This window comes from Cucurbita maxima, unplaced genomic scaffold (assembly GCF_002738345.1).
Source record: "Cucurbita maxima cultivar Rimu unplaced genomic scaffold, Cmax_1.0 Cma_Scf00013, whole genome shotgun sequence".
NCBI classification, from domain to species: Eukaryota; Viridiplantae; Streptophyta; class Magnoliopsida; order Cucurbitales; family Cucurbitaceae; genus Cucurbita; species Cucurbita maxima.
This window is the reverse complement of record NW_019272029.1, coordinates 4,354,331-4,377,191: the sequence shown is the minus strand read 5'-3', so window position 1 is coordinate 4,377,191 and position 22,861 is coordinate 4,354,331. Positions and strand designations below refer to the sequence as shown.

At 35.5% G+C, this 22,861-nt stretch overlaps 2 protein-coding genes across 3 annotated transcripts; one reads left to right on the top strand and one right to left on the bottom strand.

Annotated features, from left to right (window-relative positions):
* Window positions 1-7,111: 7,111 nt before the first annotated feature.
* On the bottom strand, window positions 7,112-13,566 carry LOC111488635 (metal tolerance protein 1-like). The gene is made up of 2 exons (XM_023136493.1): window positions 13,441-13,566; window positions 7,112-8,516 (listed from the first exon to the last, which is right to left on the bottom strand). The coding sequence occupies exons 1-2, from the start codon at window positions 13,453-13,455 to the stop codon at window positions 7,245-7,247; spliced, it is 1,287 nt and encodes a 428-aa protein (XP_022992261.1). The 5' UTR covers window positions 13,456-13,566; the 3' UTR covers window positions 7,112-7,244.
* Window positions 13,567-19,673: 6,107 nt separating this feature from the next.
* LOC111488705 (B-box zinc finger protein 24-like) lies at window positions 19,674-22,656 on the top strand. Of its 2 annotated transcripts, none has more exons than XM_023136613.1 (3): window positions 19,674-20,238; window positions 20,957-21,256; window positions 22,216-22,656. In XM_023136613.1, the coding sequence occupies exons 1-3, from the start codon at window positions 20,056-20,058 to the stop codon at window positions 22,441-22,443; spliced, it is 711 nt and encodes a 236-aa protein (XP_022992381.1). In that variant the 5' UTR covers window positions 19,674-20,055; the 3' UTR covers window positions 22,444-22,656. The 2 variants fall into 2 exon arrangements, with proteins under 2 accessions (XP_022992381.1, XP_022992380.1); XM_023136612.1 differs by having other exon boundaries at window positions 19,677-20,238; window positions 22,213-22,656.
* The last annotated feature ends 205 nt before the right edge of the window (window positions 22,657-22,861 follow it).

Sequence of the window (22,861 nt, the reverse complement as noted above, 5' to 3'; positions counted from 1 at the left end):
ATGTCTGAAATTTTACCACGTAACTCAATTAAATATACAATTAAGATCGATTTATGTCAAATCATATATTTTTTCATGTTGGACCGCAATAAACGATTTCATGCTCACTAAGTAGAATAAATGGGGTAATAAATGAGTAAATGGTGAATAAGAGTGCAATATTAACTACAAAAAGACTTATATGACTCTACTTTTAGAGAGTTATCAGGGGTCTGAAATCGCATCTTTTGACACCATGTGTCCTAAGAATGAGATTTATCAAAGCCAAAATTCACATTTGGAGAACTTGGCGTACAACTTCTTTCCCCATCAAGATAGTTATACTTTTCAGTGGTGTCCTGGTGCTCTTGATTGTCCTTGAGTATACTAGAATGTCATCTATGAACACGATAACAAACGTGTCTAGACACTCCTTGAATATCTGATTTATTAACTCCATGTACACAGTTGGGGCGATGGTGAGGCCAAATAACATCACTGCAAACTCATAGTGGCCATATGTTATTTGAAAGGTTGTATTCGGTATATCTCCTGTTAGAAATAGTCCACGATCGAAATATGTCAAAACAAATAAAAGAAGCGATTGAATATTAAGCATCTACACTTTAAGAAATAAATAAAATATGGCTTGGGTCACAAGTGGTGGCTTCTATATTTGTAAGAAATAAATAAAATAATTTTTCAAAGAAAAAAAAAACGAAAACAGAAAGACATGCACAAAAGTTCAGAAAGACGACTACACACAGTCAATGGATATCCTTCTCTTTTTTAATGAATTTGAAGCTTCTTCGAGTTCTTTGGCCTCTATTATGAGGAGGGAGAATCATGTAAGTAACCATTTGAATTTTTAAGAAAGAAATACTCGTAGGAATCGACTAAGATTTAGACATATGAACTTTAGTATATTTTAAGTATGAATTAAATATGAGAAATGGATTAGCCAAGTCCTAAATTATGATTTAGTGATGAATTATTTCGAGCCCATGTTTTAGACTTCAGCTATGTAAAATTGATTTGCATGTATGATGCGTGGATATGGATTGATTTGAATGCTGTGTTAGAATATGGTATACTATGATTTACGGCAATTTACTTGATTTGCATGTATAATGTGTGGATATGAGTTTATGATTTAATACCAACTATGCCCTATAAGCATGTTAGGAGGTTGGAATACCCATGTGTGTCCCACTTTATGTATGAACCAGATATTATGGGTCCAAGAGGTTATGTAGGACCTATTAGCGAGCATTAGCCTATGTTTTACTTCTTTGGTCTTGAGCCACATTTAGAGTTCGTTATGATGACATGGTCGACTAGGTCTATGTAGGGACGAAATATCTAATCGTGAACTCATCTTGACTAGTGAGAGTCTACTTAGTATATAGGTATGAAATGTCACCAACTTAAGACCGTGGCACATTAGAGGATACTACTAAGGTAGCTCAAGTTGAACCTAATAGGATACTGAATGGCGTAAGAATAGGGAGCATTGTTAGGTATCATTAAGGGAGCTCCCAACTATCACTAAGATACTTAAGAAAGTTCTACTTGTGCCTACTAGTGAGTTGACCTCGCACTGTTCTAGCTTGTAATGATGTAGCAAGACGGAGCATTGTTAGGTGCCACTAATAGACCCAACTAGACCCTATTGCGAGCGAAAACTGCTGCATACTTGTTAGATTACCTTTGAGCTTGAGACATATGAAAGTATCCCGACCTATGTGCAGATAGCACGAAAGACTTGATGGGCCTTATGATAAGGATCACGGTGTTTCAAATGTTCTAACTGGATCTATTACATGATCCAAAGCCAAGAAGATTTAGCAAGCATTCATTCTTCATCTATAAAATTGGATAGGCTCGGTTCAACAATTATTTCATGTGTTACAAGCTGATTTGATTGAGGAATGACCATTTGGAGCATCAAAAGTGAATATTTGCATGGTGAAGTTGGGGATAAAGTTGCTATAAAGTGCACTTGATTGATAAGTTGTTAACAAAACTTTATTTATCATTTTTAATTTCATAATTCTTGTAATGGGCAAAAAACGTGGAAGTTATTGGTCAAATTGACTTCTGTTTTTGTGAAATTTAAAGAATCCGAATTAAATTATGGCTACTAACTTTTTAGTGGGCATCTCAATGATTGGAAGTTTGTAGGGAGACTGTAAATACCCACAAATTATTATGTAAAAGGCAAATTTTGGAGGAATGAAATTGAGATCTCAAATTGAGACTTTTACTCTTAAAAATTCTTCCATATTTTTGTCATTTCTATGTTTCATACAATTCTTGTGTTAGATTGTATTGAGTCATTCAATGAAACCCTGATCAAGTTTGAGTGTAAAACGACTCAATTTAGAGCAAGATTTCTAATATTGCTTCTAGATCTTTGATCTTAAGAGGTAATCTAATTCTAGTGTTATCTCTTAGTTGATCCGAATTTTGTAAAATGAGGTGTTAATTTCTTTGATTGGTTCTTGCTTCAACAAAAGCTTGTATTGTTGGACTAAGGATTAGAGTTGTCTTATCAATTTGGTATCAGGGCCTAAATTGCATCATTGTGCCCTTTCTCTATAATTGATTTTATCTTTCATGTATTGTTTTTCTTTTCTTCAAATTTGTCCATGCCATTTCCACCATTTTTTGTCATCTCACTTTCTTCTCATTTTCTTCCATAATTGAATAAGTCCATAAGAAAGAGGAGGAATTGGAAGATAGAGTCATTTGACACTTATTACAAGAATACTTCTTAAAACTCAAGATATGGAGAATGATGTTGATGATCAAAGAGACAACTTGTTCCACACGCAGTGTATAGTCAAGGGGACTCCATATAGTCTTGTCATTGATAGTGGAAGTTGCACCAATGTAGTAAATACCATGTTGATCAAAATGTTGCAAATTCCAACCCAACACCATACTAAACCTTACAAGCTTCAATGGCTCGATGATATTGGTACAATGAAGGTAATTTCCCAAGTTTTAATATCTTTTACTTCGAGAAAATATAAATATGAAGTTATTTGTGATGTATTACCAATTCTTGTTGGAGGCATATTGTTTGGTCGACCTTGCCAATTTGATAGGATTCTTTTATAAAATACAAAATATGGTAGAAAAACTATTGTTGTACCTTTGAGTTCTGCAAATGTATTTGATGATCCACTAAAGTTGGAGGAAAAAAAAAAAGAAGTTTGAGGAAAAAAAATTTTGAAAGAAATGCGAGAATGGAGTGAAAATATAGAGAAAAATCAAAGAGAAAAAAATTATGAAAAGAAAATGAAAAAAGAGATGTAATTGAAAAAGAAAGGAAGTGAGGTTATTTGGCCAGAGTTGGAGAGGTGAGAATGACAATGTTTCCACAAAATATATCTTTGTACAAGGAAGGATATTTGATCTCTAACTATAACAATTTGGTTTTGGCTTAGTGTATTTCAATCTCTTGTATAGGAATTTGAACCTAAAATAGACTTCATTTGGAGTTGTCATTATTAATGAGCTAGTTTATAGATTCAATCCCACTCCGACTAAAGAAATTCAAAGGCAAATAAAAAAACTCATGGAGAAGGGCTATTTACGAGAAAGTTTGAATCCATGTTCTGTATCTCTTATTGGAGCCAAAAAAAGATGAAACTTGGCGCATGTGCTTGGACAATAGAGTCATCAACAAAATCACTGTAAAGTATCGACATTCTATTCCTAGGCTAGACGATATGATCGATGAATTGCATGGTTCATGTCTATTTATAAAGATTTTTTTGAATGGTTCCTACCATTACATTAGAATGCATGTAGGAGATGAATGGAAAACAACTTTCAAAATTAAGTATGGATTGTACGAATGGCTTGTTATGCTTTTTGGGTTAACTAATACTCCTAGTGCGAATAATATTTCGAGAGAATATCTGGAAAAGCATGTTGTTGTTTATTTTGATGATATTTTAATTTATTTAAAAACTTTACATGAAAATGTGGAGCATATAGAGAAAGAGAAATTTTATGCTCATTTTAATAAAGGTAGCTTTGAAATATAAAAAAGTTAAATTTTTTTACTTAATATTGGTAAAGAATGGAGTAGAAATATATAAAGAGAAATTTAAGTCATTAGGAATTTTCCAACACCAAAAAATGCAAGTGAAGTTCTAAAGTTTTCATGGGTTAGCTAGCTTTCTACCAGAGATCCATAAAAGATTTTAGCACCATAGCTACACCAATGACTTAATGAAAACGAATGTTGTTTTCAAATGGGGGAATGTAAGAGAATGCATTCAATGAGTTTAAGAAGAAATTAACCAATACACCATTACTTGTCTTGCCTAACTTTGATAAATCTTTTGAAATTGAGTGTGTGCAAATGGTTTGAACATAGGTGTTGTTTTGATGTAGGATAAGAAAACGTGTATTTTAGTGAAAAACTAAATGAGGCAGCATTAAACTATCCTACCTATGATAAAGAATTGTTGAATTGTTCGCTTTAGTTCGCACATTATAGGTGTGGACAACACTACTTATGGCCTAGAGAATTTGTGGTCCACTCTGATCATGAAAGCTTGAAGTATGTTAAGGGTCAAAGCAAACTGAACCGTGGACATGCAAAGTGGGTAGAGTTTATTGAAACATTTCTGTATGTCATCAAATATAAGCAAGGTATGGATAATATAGTATGCATCAAAAGTAGGTTAAGGGTCAAAGCAAACTGAACAGTGGACATGCAAAGTGGATAGAGTTTATTGAAACATTTCTATACGTCATCAAATATAAGTAAGGTATGGATAATATAGTATGCATCAAAAGTAGGTTAAGGGTCCAAGAAAACTGAACCGTGGACATGCAAAGTGGGTAGAGTTTATTGAAACATTTCTGTATGTCATCAAATATAAGCAAGGTATGGATAATATAGTAGCTGATGCATTATCTAGAAGGTACAATTTCTTTACTTCTGTACCTAAAATATTCTTGAACTTAAACACATTGAAGAATTATATAGAGATGACCAAGACTTTGGAACTATTTATGCATCTTGATGATTATTATGTGTTTCATGAATTTTTATTTAAGAAAAGTAAGTTTTGTGTTCCTAAATGCTCTATAACAAATTTGTTTTTAAGAAAAACACAGGGTGATAGCTTAATGGGACATTTTGATGTTTATAAAACTTACAATATATTGCATGAACACTCCTTTTCGCCGAGGATGAAGCATGATGTTCATAAGTTTTGTAGTCAATGTTTTAAATGCAAAAAAGCTAAATCTAGATCACAACTCAACGGATTGTATACTCCTTTGAATTTAACTAACTAACGTTAGACTAATATATCTATGGATTGTGTTTTTGGTTTGCACCACACTAAAAAAAAAAGTAAAGATAGTATTTTATAGTGTGGTATACAGATTTAGTAAAATTACTTACTTTATTGCATTATGCAAAACATGTTGATGACTTATTCTTTAATAAGATTACATGGAATCTCTATAATAATTGTTAGGGATGAAATATCTAGAATAATTGTTATGGACAGGGATGTTAAATTTTTAAGTCACTCTCGTAAATTAGGTAACAAATTGTTATTTTCAACGATATGTCATCCTAAGACTGGTGGACAAACTAAGGTGATTAATAGAACATTAGGAGTTTTGCTTAGGACTATTATTTCTAAGAATATTAAGTCTTGACGAATGTTTGTCATTCGTAGAGTTTGTATATAATAGAGCAATTCATAGTACCACTCATTGTTCTATTTGAAGTTGTTTATGGATTTAATTCATTCATGCCTCTTGATTTGCTTCTTATTCATTCTAATATTTTTGTCCGTGGAGCAGCCACAGGTAAGGTGGATTTGATCAAAACATTGCACCAAAAGGTGAAAGAGAGAATTGAGAAACAAAATTTCAAAATTGCTTCGAGAATTAACAAAGGTGGAAGGAAGTCATTTTTCAACCTAGTGACTGAGTTTGTATACATTTTCGCAAGGGGCGATTCCCATCTCAAAGGAAAACAAAGTTACATCCAAGATGGGATGACCCTTATCAAGTTCTTGAAAGAATTAATAATGATGCCTATAAAATTAATCTTTTGGGAGAACTTTCAATACATTCTACTTTCAATGTTGCTAACTTGAGTCCTTTTGATGTACATGATGATTTTTGTGATTCGAGGGTGAATCCTTTTAAAGAGGGGGAGGATGATAAGGATTACGATATTCCAAATCTTTCTATTACACGATCCAAGACCAAAAAAATTCAACAAAAACATATGCTTGTTCATGTGTTACAAGCTAATTTGATTGATGAATGACCATTTGGAGCTTCAAAAGTGAATATTTGCACGGTTGAATTAGTGGATAAAGTTGCTATAAATTGCACTTTATTAATAGGTTGTTAGAAAACTTTATTTAACATTTTTAATTTTATAATTCTTGTAATGGGCAAAGGGGAAATTACCAGTCAAATTAACTTTTCTTTTGCATAGATTTAGGAGATGAGGATTAAATTATAGTCACTAACTTTGGGTATGGAAAGAAAGGAAAGTTTATTAAGTTGAGAGATTATAAATACCCACAAACTATAATGTAAAAGATAGATTTTGGATGAATGAAATTGAGATCTCGTTAGATTGCATGTGAGTCATTCAATCAAGCCTCATCAAGGTCGATTGTAGGATAACTCAATTTAGAACCAGATTTCAAATCTTACTTTTACATATTTGATCTTAAGAGGTAATATAATTCTACCGTTATCTCTTGATTGATCCGAATTTTGTATTCAGAGGTGTTACTTATTTCAACAAAAGCTTGGAGTGGATTGTTGGGCATGGTTACCTTGTCAATTTGGCATCTTACTCCAACAAAACTTGAATGGTAAGGTTGATAATTATGGTTACCTTATCAATTTGGTATTAGACCCTACATTGTATCTTTGTAGCCTACTACAAATAGCATTATTTCTTGGTTGATCTGAATTTTGTATCGAATGTATTAATTTCTTTGATTCAAGGCATCTTGCTCCAACAAAAGCTTAGATCGTTGGGTGACGATTATAGTTACCTCCCCTAGAGAACAATTTACCACCAAAAGGCGAATCGTTAAACAAGTTGTACAAGCACATCTAAACGATCCTAATAAACTTTCATTCAATAGTAACTAATTTTCCTTCTTATGAGATAGAAGAGGATGAAAAAGAAGCGAAGATGAAGACATTTAATACTTGAGAATCCAAAAGAGATCCCTACTAGCATTTATCTACTGGCGCTCAATCTGAATGGTGACATGGCTAATGTTGTACTCTCTTCTAATATAATCAATAACATTATCCAATACCATGTCTGCATTAGCCTCCGGCTTTATTATAACATGGCATGCCAATAGAATCTTCCCAACAGTTATGGCCCAGATGTGCAGTTCATGTATTGCAACTACCTCATCCATCTCGCACAAACCCTTCTCGAGCTTTGTTGCGTCAATCTCTCGCGGTGTGCTCTCCATTAATACCTCAAGGATATTTCGAAGCATTTGAATTGTTGTGCACAGAACAATTGCAGAGAAAATCAGGGCGGATATCAGATCAAGAATCATGTATTCGGGTTTATACCATATGATTGCCCCCCCGATCATCACCCCAATGCTTTGGATCGAATCTCCGAGTACATGAAGATAAGCCCCTTGTACATTTATATTTCGTTGCTTCTTTTGCATCTTGATAACCTTTGGTGAATGACTTCTTCCATCTTCACAGCAAACCTCAAGCAAGGATGTAGTTACTGATTCCTTGTGAGCATGATGATCGCTGGCAGCTCCCTTTCCTTCTTCATGATGGTGGTGGTGGTGCGTAGTAATACTTATCCCATGATGATGCCCATGACCTTCACCGCCATGTTCGTGTTTGCCATGACCATGTTCGTGTTTTCCATGACCATGGTCATGCGCGCCATGTCCATGACTGTGACCATGAGAATGGGCATGACCATATTCGTGACCTAGCAGCAGAGCCATACCTATGTTAACAACTAACCCAAATGCAGACACAGCGAACATGAGAAACCCCTTGACTTCACTCGGACCATTGATAAGTCGGACAATAGCTTCATAAACAAGGATTCCAGCAAGAAGCCAGATCATTTGAATGGAAACGAGAGCACCAAGAATTTCGATGCGGAAGAAGCCATATGACTGACGCGGAGTTGCCTCCCAACCAGAGGCCCAGAGTGAGAACAAAGAAATGGCAAAAGCAGCAACATCTGACAACAAATGAGCAGCATCAGTCAATATTGCAAGACTGTTTGCTTTAATACCTCCCACTACTTCTACACTCATAAAAACAATGCAGAGAACAACTGCTATGGAAAGCCTCCGCATGGATGCAGCTCGCTCCTTTGCATCATTTGAACTATTGTTTGCATCAGAAAATCCACAAGAGGGTGCATCCCCACAAATTTTACTTCCCACAATGCTAGGCCCTACAGCTTGCACATCCCCACATACTTCAATTATGTGACCATGATCTTGCACTTCCATCTGAGATTCAATAAGAAAAAATGTTTACAGAAGAACTCAAAGATATCGAAATAAAAATATGAAACACAGACTAACAAGCTAAAACAATCATATTTACTTGGATAGGCTCATAGGCAAGGGCATAAAATCTCGGTTGTGAATAGTATTCTTAATCCTACAAGAATTTAAGATGAGAACGATGCCTACTACATGTATAACGTAACAATGCATCATGATTCATTTAGCTCATGATAAGACTACTATGTCAAGGCAGCTGAAAGGATGATCAATTCCATCACATATATAAACCTTACATTCCATCTCTTACCCCATCAATCCAAAGTAACTTAAAACAATTCCTTAGTAATTTTAAAATAAAATTAAATCAAATAAATTCACCCACAAATCATTGCAAAGGGATTTCAAGTGTAAAAACACAGGTAAAGATTTGAGGGGGGAAAAAGTGAGAAACGTGATAAAAATCAAACGCATTCAGAACAATCAGACAGGAAATTTGAACTACAAAAACATAAAGTCACTGAAAATCATAATTTCAAAATCAATTCAACATGCCAAAGAACTTCATTAGGCAGAAGGCAGTTCGAAAGGAACTTGGTGCTTCAGATCATGCAAATAAGTTATCCATTTCCGATTTCCGATTTCCAATAAAAAAGGCGGGGAGATCTATAGGAAAGATACAAACACATCCTTCACAAGCAAAGCATTTGAAAGGATCCAACAGTAGAAACACTATTATGCAATTAAGTTTTCATAACGATATTGGTTAGTTACACAGAAACTAATGCAAACTATATACATGGGATACCGTAATCGTGAAATGTACTTTATTTTAACAACAACCATTGACCAATGTAATTTGCAGTGCATATTGTTTGTTGATCAAAATTCATTAACCTAGTTACTATCTCAAAATAATTTTAAGCAGTTATTAAGTCAGCACTAAAGTAGAATCAAATATCATTTGCTTCAAATGCCAGAATTTGGGAAGGGAAATGAACAGGGAGAAAGGATCCGTTTTCTCATTGGACTAACAGCACCATAAAAAAACTAGGTAAATATGTAATTCTAACAATTTCTTTTATATTTATGAGTGTCTAGGCCAACTTGCACATACCTGGACTATTCTCACAGGATAATTGTCTAACCCCCAAACACAGCACTCGCATGAGGAAAACAACCAATGTACTGACAGAAACAGAAATTTTAACCGACCAACAAGCGTAGAGGACAGGTGAGAAGAATAATGATGGAAATTGGAAATGCATAAAGATGAACATAGCAAACATTGCATGATTCCTTAGTAAACTCACAATTCTCTATTAAAAGAAATGTTGGAGCAAGGGTGTTCAGTTTCCTGCATGAAGGGCATTGCAACAGTAAAATAGAATTTTACGATATTCAATTCACTAGAAGGGATTTGCAGTTGGAGAATCAATAAGTTTACGTTCAAAATCCAAATTAAAGCAATCTACATGGAGTTTGTTGTATTCCCTAGTAGACAACTCTCCTAATAAAATTATCATCTCCTATAAATGCATAGAATTATAAGACTACTGGGTGAGCTACCCTTCAGCTGAACAAACTACAAAGCTCAATGTTAATAATCCACTCAACCCCCTTTTATAAAATCCTACTCTTATAGTTTGTGTAACATATTTTTAGTTATTATAGAGAATATCATTTTTGAGAAGAAAACAAAAAAAAAAAGAAATAACAGCTAAATTCTTTTTTTTTTCCCCATCCTCAAGCATTCAGACCAAGAAAGAATTACATAAAGCTCATTATATTAGAGGCAGAAGTTCATTAAAAATGCAAACAAAGAGAGTAATTTTCAGCAACGAAAAAGAATAAAAGAACAACTAAATCAGAATTTTAAGGAACAAGGCAAAAAGTATCATAACAAAATAACAATAAAGATACTCAAGGGCCAAAACCTAACATTACTACTCGATCAAATCAACAAAGCAACCAATGTAATCCAAATACTCTCTGACAAACGACTATCATGGCAATTCATGTTAGAGATAAGAAAAAATAATAACTCAGGAAAAAAAAAATGAAAAATGCAACACCCAATACGATTATCCAAAAAGGATTGCAAACGAATATCTGCAGAATCCCCAAAAGCCTAAGCATCAGCAAAACGAGATTGATTCCATATGATAAAATAAATAGACAAGAGCACAAAAAAGAACACCCAGAGGAAAAGCGAGAGACCTTAGTAAAATGTTGATATACCCTGAAAAAGGAAGAGAATAGGCAAAAAGGGTACCACTAAAATGAGTGCAAAGAAAAATGGAGGAGTCAGACTTTTTGGGTTTCTTGTAGGCACAGTGTGTATGAGATTCAAACAATAACTTGATTTCACCTTTTATATTTTGGAGGGAGAAAACCAAATAGTTGTGGAAGGAGGCATAGATATAAATATGGCAAGGACACATTTATTAAACTATATATTGTATATATACAAAATAGGAAATTCAAAGTCAAATGAGTTTATGTATCTATATGCTTAGAAAAATGGTTTGATGCATTTCACTAGAAAAAAAAAAAAAAAAAAAAAAAATTGTCATCTATGTGTCTATTTAGCATACTTAACAAGTGTTCGATGCATGTCTAACAAAGGTTGGACCTATTTTCACTTGGCATAACTAGTATCTAATAACACATCTATTGCACTATCAAGCCCAATACATAAGGAAGAAGTGTGGAGTGTCCAAGTTTTCAGCACGGACATGTTAGCCAAACTAAAGTATTCTAGCTTCTAAGGAGAACATTCAACAAGATCAATGACTCTAGAGCCAAATCTTTACAAAAGTTGGGAATGATTCATTGAAGAGCCAATTTGAGAGAGGTTCAACCGTTCTCTCTAGAGGATCATATTGACTTAATCAGAGAGAAATTTGACTAAGCTAATCTTTTGTTTTTGTTTTTGTTTTTTTTCCTTCCTTGAAAATGGCATGGTCTATTTGGCACGTACCATGCTCCTTACTTATTGACATTACATTTGAGAATACTTATGTACCGTGTCCCAATTTGTCTTTAACGTGATCAGAGATAGGACCAATACTTCTTTTGGGAGGTTAGGAGGTTGGGGATAGACCCTCATGTCCTTTGTTTCCCCATTTATATCAATTGTCTTCATCGACAAATCATACGAAAAACTCTATTCTTTCTCTGGCTGAGACTCCAATTCTCCTTCTTGGGGTTTGTCTTCCATTGACTAATAGAGAAATGACAGATGTGTTGGCTTTGTTATCCTGCAGACTTTTGTTTCATGCTTCATATAGGGGATGTCCGTCTTTGAGTCCTAGCCCCCTAGAAAAGCTTATTTTGCAGCTCCTTTTGTTGTATGGCTAGCCCCTCTCTGTCAAAGGACTATTTTTTCCTCCATGTGGAAGGTTAAGTTATTTGTGTTGCAAGTTATGCATGGAAGATTTAGCACCTTAGATCAAATTTTCTTCTTTGTTGTATTCTTTGCAAGAGGGCCAGGAGGATCTTAATTATTTACTTTGGAAATGTGATTTCACAAAGTTGTTTGGGCTGGTTTCCTTGAGGTTTTCAGTTTCAACTTTGTTAGCTTGTAGAGTTGTAGGAAGACAACCGTGGAGCTTCTTCTTACTTGCCTTTACGTGAGAAATGGTTGTTTTCTGTGGCAAGCCAGAGGTCTATTCCCTTTTGTGGAGTTTTTGGTGTGAGAGAACAACAGAATCTTCAAGGGACAAGAGATCGTTTAGCAATGTTTGATCCCCGATGACTATATGTTTCCCTAATTATTTGTTTGGCCTTATTATATGGGATCGGAGCCCTTGTTCATAATTTGGGACCTGGCTTCCCCCTTTTTTGGTGAAATTCTCTTCTTTTTTTGTATGTCCTTGTATTTTTCATTTTTTTCTCAGTGAAAGTTCAACTTATCATTAAAAATATTACATTTCTTGTTATCTAAAAAAGAATGAAAAAACTTGTTGATAACTATTTATAGTTTAAATAGAATTTAGTACATATAATAACAAGCTGAATGAGACCTCCCTCTCTAGAAAAATATTTAAGGCACATTAGATGTGGAATTCTATGGTTCTTATGAATCGAGAAGCTATTAACAAGCTGAAATGGTAAAACTGCGAAGGCAATCAATAGCCAGAGGAAGAAACCACAATAATACAAATCTCGAAACAGGATCTCTACGAAGCATTATGATGAAACACACACCTTAAGAAGGGAATAAACGGTTAAACAAAACAGCATACAACTGACAAAACAAAAGGGAAGTAAACAAAACACTGTTAAATTACACTGCTAAGAGAACACATATTATGAATGTAATAGAAACCAATCCCTAAATTCACGATAATTCACATATTACACTGCTTAATCATAATTCCGTATACATGTTAGACAAAATCATAGCCAAATCAGTAAAAAAACCAAAAGATAAACCAACAGAGCTCCGACATAAGGGATATATATATATCTAGAGCAGCAGTAGCAACGCAAGATGTGTAAACAAAGGTAAAAATTGTCAACTTTCCGACCCAGAAAACGGATTGTATTTGATTATATGAATATGGAAAAAGAAAATCTAAATAAAGAATAATGTATGAGGAGAAAACGCCAAAAACAGAAAGGAAAAAGGGTTATTGAAGATCATTTACACAGAACACAGAAACGGGAATAAATTATCTGAAGCATACACAGTTATACGATCAAACCCAAGGCCATGTAATCGGATACTTGCAAGTGAAAATCGATTATTATTCCATGCATCAGTTTTGAATTCAAGAATCAAAAATGGTCGTTGAAGATTCAAACTACGAAAATTCAAAATATTGGTTGGAAGAATGAGAGGCACACAAAGAAAGAGCGCAAAATCGAATTGAATCGGTGGAAAAGAAAGCCGAACAGAGCTTAATCGAAGAAAGATTACCTCTCTCTTTTGCATGTGCGGCCAACTTGAGAGGAGATGAAAGCCGCGAAAACAAAACCACAGAAACGTCAAGGAAAGAAGAGGCAAAATGGAGAAAGTGAGTTGAGCCTTTAAAAAGAACTATCAAACAAAACAAAAATTAATAAATAAATAAATAAAGTAGCCTTTTTATTTATTTATTTATTTGTTTGGTTAGATTTTTTTTTTTTTTTTTTTTTTTTTTTTTTTTTACCTCATTTTTAACACATGCATGTATGTAATGCTCGACCGACAATATTTTAAATTTTTTTTTCTCTCACTAATATATTTATATATTCTATTACTAATAAAATATATAAATAGACTTTCTTTTTCATATGTTTGTACGTTATCCATCAAGGTTGGAAAGCGTTCGAGAGCGTAATTAAAGATGAGATCGTTTTGAAGAGTCAATTCGTCTAGTCTTTTGTATTTCATTTTGCAATAAAGTCGTGCGACTATAGAGGACGGGTAGATCCAAGCCAATTTTTATTTTGTTTTCCTTATATTTTTCATGCTTATGTAGCCGTTGTCTTTGTAACGTATTTCTTTTGAGTACTTATAAATAAGATTAATATGTAACTATTTCACTCATCTTCGGATTTAATAGATATTTTTTTATTAAATCTTTTAAATATGGTGTATTTGGTAGAGATACGTGGCTTCAATAATTCACAAACATATACATTTACTATATATTCTAATTATATGAGTGTAGGGTAGCCCATAAGCATAAGGAGTAAGTTAAAAGCTCGAAATACTATACATCTAGCTACACTTAGGAATGAAAATAGAGTCCCGATCATGAAATAGGGTCCCTTAAGTCATGTTGAATGTAGTATGACTTGATTATTGTATGTGGCTCGGAGAAGAATGAGCCATTTAATGAAATATTCATTTTTTCCTACATAAAGACGATATCTTTGGTAGGATGTTGGTTTTTATGGGGACCATGGAAGACTATATTTTTTCATCGATGCTTTTTGTAGGGGTGTACATGGGTCAAGTCGAATTGGGTTGAGGGATTTTCTTGGACAAATCTAAAAGTTTAGGATGGTTGGATCGTTATCCCAACTCAATCTTCAATTTTTGGGTTGGGTTTGAGTTGGGCTGTTAGGTTGTTAAAAAAAAATTAGTTTAATGAAGAACCGACGATGAAACTGCAAACTAGAGTTGAAATGAAGAAGAACGAAAGAGTGAAATTGAGTAGCAAATAAGTGAGATTTTCATGTCAATCTCGATGAGGTGAGTCGTAAGGTGAGTAGCAAAGAATGAAAGAATAAACTGAGTTGAGTTGCTAAAGAATAAAAAGAAGCAACTGGACGAAGGAAGTACGAGTGAAGAAGGAACGGGATGAACGACAAAGACAAATGAAGAAGAAGAACTAAGAAGGAAGGAAGAAAAAGCTAGACCAACGATAAAACTATTAGATGATTAGAAGATAAACAAAGAAGGACAAACGACAAAGATGAATGACGAAGAAGAACTAAGAAGTAAAAGAAGACTGATAATGTGACTTTGAGAAATGCATTGCAGATAGATGTTTAACACATCAAAACAAGTGCACGTGCAGCACAAGGTAACTGACACCCGAATCTTGACCCCAATAAAGTTGGGCACCACACTTATTCCACACTTGACAAGTGGGAAACAAAATGGATAAGGATTCCAAGATATTTTGTGTTTTGGACCAAGATTCCGACAAAAGTAGAATCAAGTAACGGAAAGAGAGATTGAGAGACCAATTTTCTAATCTAGTGGAGGAGGGAATATGGATAAGGAATGGACAAAACAAATTAAATTATATTTTAACTTTAATTTAAATTTAATTTCTATAGTTTTAAAAGTGTTATTATATTCTCGTTTCGATTAAGTTAATAAATCCTTCTAAATATAATAAGTTCCGGTTACATATTTGTTTTATAGAACTCTCTATCTGGTTGAGAATATGGTGTGTGCTGGTCTACTTGTTATCCATGGGAGGTTAGCTGGCGAACTCATCCCAGGGATCATCTAGTCACCCAAAGTTGGGGGAGCGACCCCCTGTGCGTGCTAACTTTAATGACTATCGCATTATCCATGTCCCACTCCCCCATAGAACGAATATGTTGTGCAAGGTAATCTAATTGAACTTTCAGGTCACACCCCCCTAATCGGCCCTATACCTAGCTCGACAATACTGAAACTAGAGTGGAAAGGGAAATGGAAGCTTTGTAGATGTCGTACCAACTACCATTGGCCTGGACACTACCTTTGTCTTCCTAGGTTGTCGTGGTGGTCTTCTAGGTCCCTAGAGTGGCTTGGTAGCTTGGACATGGATTCATATCTCCAAGATTCTCTATTATGACTCCTTGAATCTAGCTCGTGCAAAGAGCATTAGAGATTGGATTCATTGATCGTCACTCATGATCCTAAGGTGCTCGGACATTCTGTCCTAAGTCATTGTCTAGCCAAGATGTCTCTAACGTCCTAGTTTTATTTCATTATTGAGACTTACACTCAACATGGAGATGATACACTCAATCACTTGGAGCTAATGTTCAAATTATGCAAACAGTCAGACATTATCAACAAGGCGATAACATCTAACCATCAGAGCGCTGATCACAAAATTCTCATCCTTCTTTCTAGCTAACTATGTACTAAGTCGTAGTAAATAGTTTATAACAACATTCAAGGTACATTTCTGAAATACCTACATCAAGTGTGACTAATTATAAGCTTAACTAGTAACTTTAATTTCTAATCCGGCAGAGAATATCGACCTAAGGTTAGTTATACTAGCATGCATGAATATCCAAGTGATCCCTTTAAGTATTACGTACCTTGGATCTTGTCCTTGAGACCCGCAATGAAGCGACTAGTCCTCATCTTCTTAGTACTAACAAACTTAGGAGCAAATCTCCCCAACCTGTTAAATTCAAGGTCGTAATCTTTGACCAATCTGTCTCCCTATTTCAATTCTAAGAAGGCTGTCTGATTCTTGATACAGGTGACTATGGGATAGTACTTTGGAAAAAACATCTCCACGAACTAACACCACGATACGAGACCCTCATTAGGACGGAGTATCTTATGGACACTCTTCCACTGTAAGTGTGCTTTGTCTTTCAGCATAATCCATCGAGTAGTTTATATAGCAAAAGGCTGTCTCGACAACCTTCAACTAGTCCTCAAGTGCCACTAGATAAATCTTTCTACAGTCGAAGGAAGAGAGGTTAAACTTTCGAAAGTTCCTCAAGTAACGAGATTCAACTGTCACACACTCATTACATTGGAGGCTACGTGTAAACGACTAATTGGTTACCAAAGGCTACAACAATTAGTTGGTCTGAGCCTGAGTTTCTAACGTGGACTTCATGAAAGTCTTTAAAATCTCCAAGGTGAGAGTTGTGGATGGCTGAGTGGGCGGCACTTCAAGGATCAGTACCGGTGCCAGCGGTACCTTCCTTGACACTGGTACCTGAGGATCTGCCTCTGAGGGATCTCAGGTCAGGGTCCTCTACCTAACTCTCCTAGGCACTTGTGCCTTTGACATAGCTCTATCGGCATCAAGAGGAAACTCTCTAGCCTCATTCTGAGGTGGGCACTTGTGCCTTTGGCATAGTTCCAAAATTGTAGTGCCATCTATGGCTCTTCACCTAGCCCGTCTTTGGTGCAGACTCGATTACGGTCCCTCTTCGCTTAGGATCCATTATATGTCATCAGAATGAAGATTCTTAGGTTAATACCATTCTGACACACCATTAAATCAATTAAAGCATAAACGTAACCTAAAATAATTGACTAGGTCACATGGCACGAACTCTTAAAAGTTTATTCTACTACTCAAGTTCATATAACTTATCTAACCGTGGTGGGATGTATCGGCAAGTTGAGCCACAAAGGTTTATGACTCTATTCTAAATGTCTATAGGACCTAGAACCTGACTACTCTGATACCAATATGTCACCATCGAAGTTTCGAGGCTTCAAAAAATAGATTGAGACCAACCAACTAGGATGTGAAAACATGTGTTGATGAAATCAATGAAAATTAGGATCAATTTCAAGTGATTTAAAATCAATTCATCACACTTCAGAACCGGTGTAAAATATTTACAAGTACATACATATTAGGTGTTTACAAAGATGAAAATGAGTTGAGGATACATATATATTAGGTGTTTACAAAGATGAAAGCGAGTTGAGGATACATATATATTAGGTTTTTACAAGGATGAAAATGAGTTGGGATACATGAAATACATGATATTACACCCTATATGGTGTGCAGACACACTAGATGCCCTAGGCCAACACTTTTCTGCGGCTACATTGCTCCTAACATCAACTCACCTCGCCTCGACCGACAACATCATTGACCATACTAGTAAGCAACATACTTGTATGCTCTCATCATATCCTTAACCTAGTAAGCTTTTCTTTAGGCTCTAGGTGTAACTGTTGCTACTCACAGACTTAGGTAGCTAGCTTAGCCTATGTAGCGATTAGCCAGTGTCTGGGTTGAGGCGCTATCTCCTAGAACTCTCTCGAGTGAGGACAATATGATTTGTGCTAGCTTGGTCATCATCAAAGTTGGGGGAGAGATCCCCTATACATGCCAGCTCCAATAACTACCCACATTATCCACGTCCTCCCATAGGACGTATCTACCATGCATAATAATATCTAATTGAATTGTTAGGTCACACATCCCTAGTCAACCCTATACATGGCTCGAAAGTACTAACATCAGAGTGGAAAGGAAAGTGAAAGTTTCGTAGACATTGTATCAACTACTATCGACTAGGAAGCTACCTTTGTCCTCCTAGTTTGCATGGTGGTCTTCTAGGTCCCTAGAGCGGCTTGACAGCTTTGACATGGATTCACGTCTTCAGGTTTCTCTATTCTTACTCCTTTATTCTAGCTCGATCGAAGAGCATTAGGGATTACTAGAGACATTCTATCCTAGGTCATCATCTAGTCAAATTGTCTCTAACACCCTAGTTTTATTACGTTACTCACACACTCAACTTCCTGAACTAATATTTAATAAATCAGGTTCGGATTTTAGATTCAAAGCTAGTTAGGGCCATATTTTCCTCATATTTCTTCTTTTGTGATTTTTTTTTCTTCTATTTACCTCTATTTGTAGCAGATTTGTTGCCACTTTTGATCGATTCTCGACCCTTTTGATGTCAATTCATAATAATATTTCCTAGAACACAAAAGTTTTTGGTATTTATTCTTCTAATCCAAATCGAGATAATTGTAACCAAATTTGTGCAAATTGAAGAAAAAAAAAATTGAAAATGTAGTTTCTCCAAACGACAATCATTCCTTTATCGATACGTTACGTATATTATTGTGAATTCTATGCATTCTTACATCATTGCTACACAACCAAACAAATTTTTTGCACCGATCTTGGAAAATGTAATTGATCCAAGTGGAGCCTTAGAGTTCCAACTCAATCACGAGATAATCGATCCAACTAATGTAGCTAATCGGGTTAGAAACCCAACAAATGTTATTCATTTAGCGAAAAACAAAACCATTAACAACATATGCTTATGGAATACTTGCAATACAAGCGGCTAATTTTGATTTAAAGCGCCAATTCCATGGACTACCTTCAAAAGATCCTCATCGGTAGAAATCCTTCTTAGGAGTCAGTGATTCTTTAAAGTGTTTCAGATATAGAGAAGGATGTAATATAAGGGATTCCCTAAAGTCATGGTTGAACATGCTATGTCTCGGACCGATACTTTCCACCAACCAAGAATGCTAAGTTCAAGAATAAAAGCGCAAAACCCAAGGAGATTTTAGCATGACGGGTCAATGATAGTTCAAGCACAAAGAAAAGATGTCCCACCACCTTTGAGTGATCTCATAAACTAATTTTATTAGCTAATCTTCGAGTGATCTCATAAACTAATTTTCTTAGGATCCCTAAACAACGCATACACTAAATCGAGATGAACACAAAAAAACAGTAGAGATAGAGTAATATAACCGATTTAATTTAACTATATAATCTACCGAATATATATATATATATATATGGATCTTATTAAATATGTTTTCTAGATACGTGTCATATATATTTATACCATATCTGTTAGGCATCGGGTTCCATATCCCAACCTATTTAAGTATCACAAACAAATGGTTAAAGCTCCTCTCTCATCAAAAAGCAAACACGGGTGCAGAATCCTAGCATTGCCTAATCTCTTAGCCTTCCAAAGTCCTCAGCCACAAACCAATCAAGCTCCACAGCCACACAAATGGCCTCCACTCTTTTCCGCCTTCTTGTCTTCACCACCTTTCTTCATCTTCATTTCCCCAAATCTCTGCCCTTCCTCTTTCCTCTTCAATCCTCCACCATATACTTCCTCTTTCTCTATCCCCTTCCTTCCCGATTTTTCTCCTCTAACACCCTCTTTACCTTCTTCTTGGATTTATCCGGCGGCAGTGTTTTACCGGCACTGTGGCGCTTTGAGTTGCTGCTTTTCCTCCGAATTTCGTGGAGTTGATGATCTCGGAGTAGGAAACGGGAGAAGAGGGATTTCCGGGAATCTATTCTAGATCGCGGTGGTAATCTGGAGTGTGAAGATGAAAATACAGTGTGATGTTTGTGAGAAAGCTCCTGCTACTGTGATTTGTTGTGCGGATGAAGCGGCGCTTTGTGCGAAATGCGATGTTGAAGTTCATGCTGCTAATAAGCTTGCGAGTAAACACCAGAGGCTTCTCCTTCAGTGCCTCTCCACCAAGCTCCCCAAATGCGACATATGCCAAGTAATTTCGATCTTTTGATGCTGTACTTTTGATTTATTGCTCGTTTATTTGCTAGTTTCGTTCATCTCATGGTGTTTGGTATGATATAATGAGTGTAGATTAGCGATTTCGAGAGCGTCGATGAGTATCTCAATAGCATTTACTTAAATCACTACTAAATCCGAAGGTTTAAGTTTATTTGTGAGTTTGAAATTTAGAAAGAGCCTCAACAAGTGAAAGAAGTTTGAACACAGGATCTTCAGTCTTTACTTCAATTTTAGTAATAGGGATTTGGATTTAGAATCTTTGATACCGATGACATCTTAATTTATCTCTATACTAAAAGATTTAAGCTTATAAGTTATGGCAAATTTTTTCCTTAACATATGACATGATATGATATCAATTCAAATCTAGTCGTTTTATTGCGTGGTTGCTGTTCCCTAGAGAATCATTTCCTCTGGTATCTGATCAATTAACTCTCCTGGATTGCCAGTTGATGCTAATGAGATTGATTTTTGAACGGCTTCAAGATCCAGAATTGGTATTTGTTTTGAATAACCAAGAAAATCAAATAAGTAATCATACTTTGTTCTTATGATACTTTGATTGTTATAAATTATCATTGTTTGTTAGATTCAAATAGTTTAATTGTAGTGAGTCGGTATTGAAATATTCAAATTTTGCTCGAGGGATGTCATTCGGTATGCTGAGTATTCTATATCTCATTCGGTGTCAGGACAAGGCGGCTTTCATTTTCTGTGTTGAAGACAGAGCACTATTTTGTCAAGATTGTGATGAACCAATTCACTCAACTGGTAGTCTTTCAGCAAACCACCAGAGGTTCCTAGCCACTGGAATCAGAGTGGCTATGAGCTCAAGTTGCATGAAGGACGTCGACAAGGTGAAGATGGAACCTCCGAACCCGAAGAACCCCCAGGTTCCTGCTAAAATGTCTCCCCAGCAAGTTCCTAACTTCACATCCCCATGGGCTGTTGATGACTTTCTCCACTTCTCTGATCTCGAGTCCTCTGACAAGGTAAAGAAAAGCTAGATACTTCACCTTCTACGCATCCATTTGTATGTTTTTTTGTTGATCATAGTGCAACAAAGGAAGTGAGCTTTTTGTTCTACTTTTCATGAAAAATAGTGGAGATGAAGTGAAAAGTAGTTTATACCCACATCTCCTGTTTAATTAATTCTACATATTTAAAAACCATAACTTTTTGAACCTTCCTGCATATGTTCAGAGGTACTCTGGCATTTTCTCCCAAAGATGAAACTAGTTTAGCACAAAGTTTCTAAAACATCTAATCATCTGTAACGGCCAAAGCCATTGCTAGCAGATATTGTCTTCTTTAGGCTTTCTCTTTCAAGCTTCCTTCAAGTTTTTAAAATTCCTCTACTAATGAGAGGTTTCACATCTCTACAAAGAATGTTTTGTTCTCCTCCCCAAACTAGATGTGGGATCTTTCAATCCACCCCCTTCGGGACTCAGTGTCCTCGTTGATACTCGTTCCATTCTCCAATCGATGTGGGACCCCAATCCACCCCCTTTGGGGCTCAACTTTCTTGCTGTCACATCGCCTTATGTCTGACTCTGATACCATTTGTAATGGTCGAAGCCCATTACTAGCCGATATTGTCTTTTATGGGCTTCCCCTCAAGGTTTTTAAAACGCATATGTTAGGGAGAGGTTTTTACACCCTCATAAAAAAATGTTTCGTTCGGATCTCACAACATCGGTTAGTTCATATCGTACACCGTTTTCCAAAATTTGGTTACTCTGATGCAAAACTGAATTTCCAATGGGAAGCGGAATCTCCAAAACAATAATAGAACATTGGCTGGCTTTAGTTTGGATCCATGCCTGTAGTTTCTTTAGAGATTTCTGTTCCTTACTCTGTTTCTAACACAGAGGCAAACTTTTCACGAAGAATTGTGTAATCATGATTATTGGGTTGTCACACTTATCCCCAAGTTTCATTACCGCAGCAGAAAGAACAACTAGAGTTTGGGGAGTTAGAATGGCTAGCAGAAATGGGACTCTTTGGCGAGCAGGTTCCTGAAGAAGCTTTAGCTGCTGCTGAAGTTCCCGAGCTTCCTACTTCGCACGCAGGTAGTGCATTCACATGCAGACCGACAAAGTCGAGCACGTCATACAAAAAGCCGAGGATCGAGATGGTAGACGATGAGGAGTTTTTTACAGTTCCTGATCTTGGATGAACGAAGAATGCACAGATGTTGAATTGGTATGCTTGTGAAAGATAGAGTTTATAATCTTACAAAATGTTTATGTATAGTATTGTCGCCATGGGCATGTGATAGTATGCGTTATAGTAGTTTGCTTTGATTTTGTACCTTATTATAACTTTTGGATCTTTTATGAAAAATATAAGATTATGATAAAGAATGGTGACTCGTGTTGTAAAGATTAAAGGGTTGTTTGGTTTGATATGTTTGAAATCATAATATTTGAGAATAAAATGCGTAGGTTATTTCATTTAAATAAATATATATATTTTTTTTTTCGTTTCGTTATTATATTATTTAATTTTAGATAATTAATATTTGTTAAACTATTTTGTATTAAGTTAAATTATTAAAATAATTTTAACTAATGTACCATATTAGGTTTTTGAGT

Excerpts from the sequence above, each read along its gene's own strand:
- LOC111488705 (XM_023136612.1), top strand. The coding sequence starts at position 20,056 with ATGAAAATACAGTGTGATGTTTGTGAGAAAGCTCCTGCTACTGTGATT. Across the intron at positions 20,239-20,956 it reads CCAAATGCGACATATGCCAA|GACAAGGCGGCTTTCATTTT; the intron begins GTAATTTCGATC and ends ATTCGGTGTCAG. Across the intron at positions 21,257-22,212 it reads ATCTCGAGTCCTCTGACAAG|CAGAAAGAACAACTAGAGTT; the intron begins GTAAAGAAAAGC and ends TCATTACCGCAG.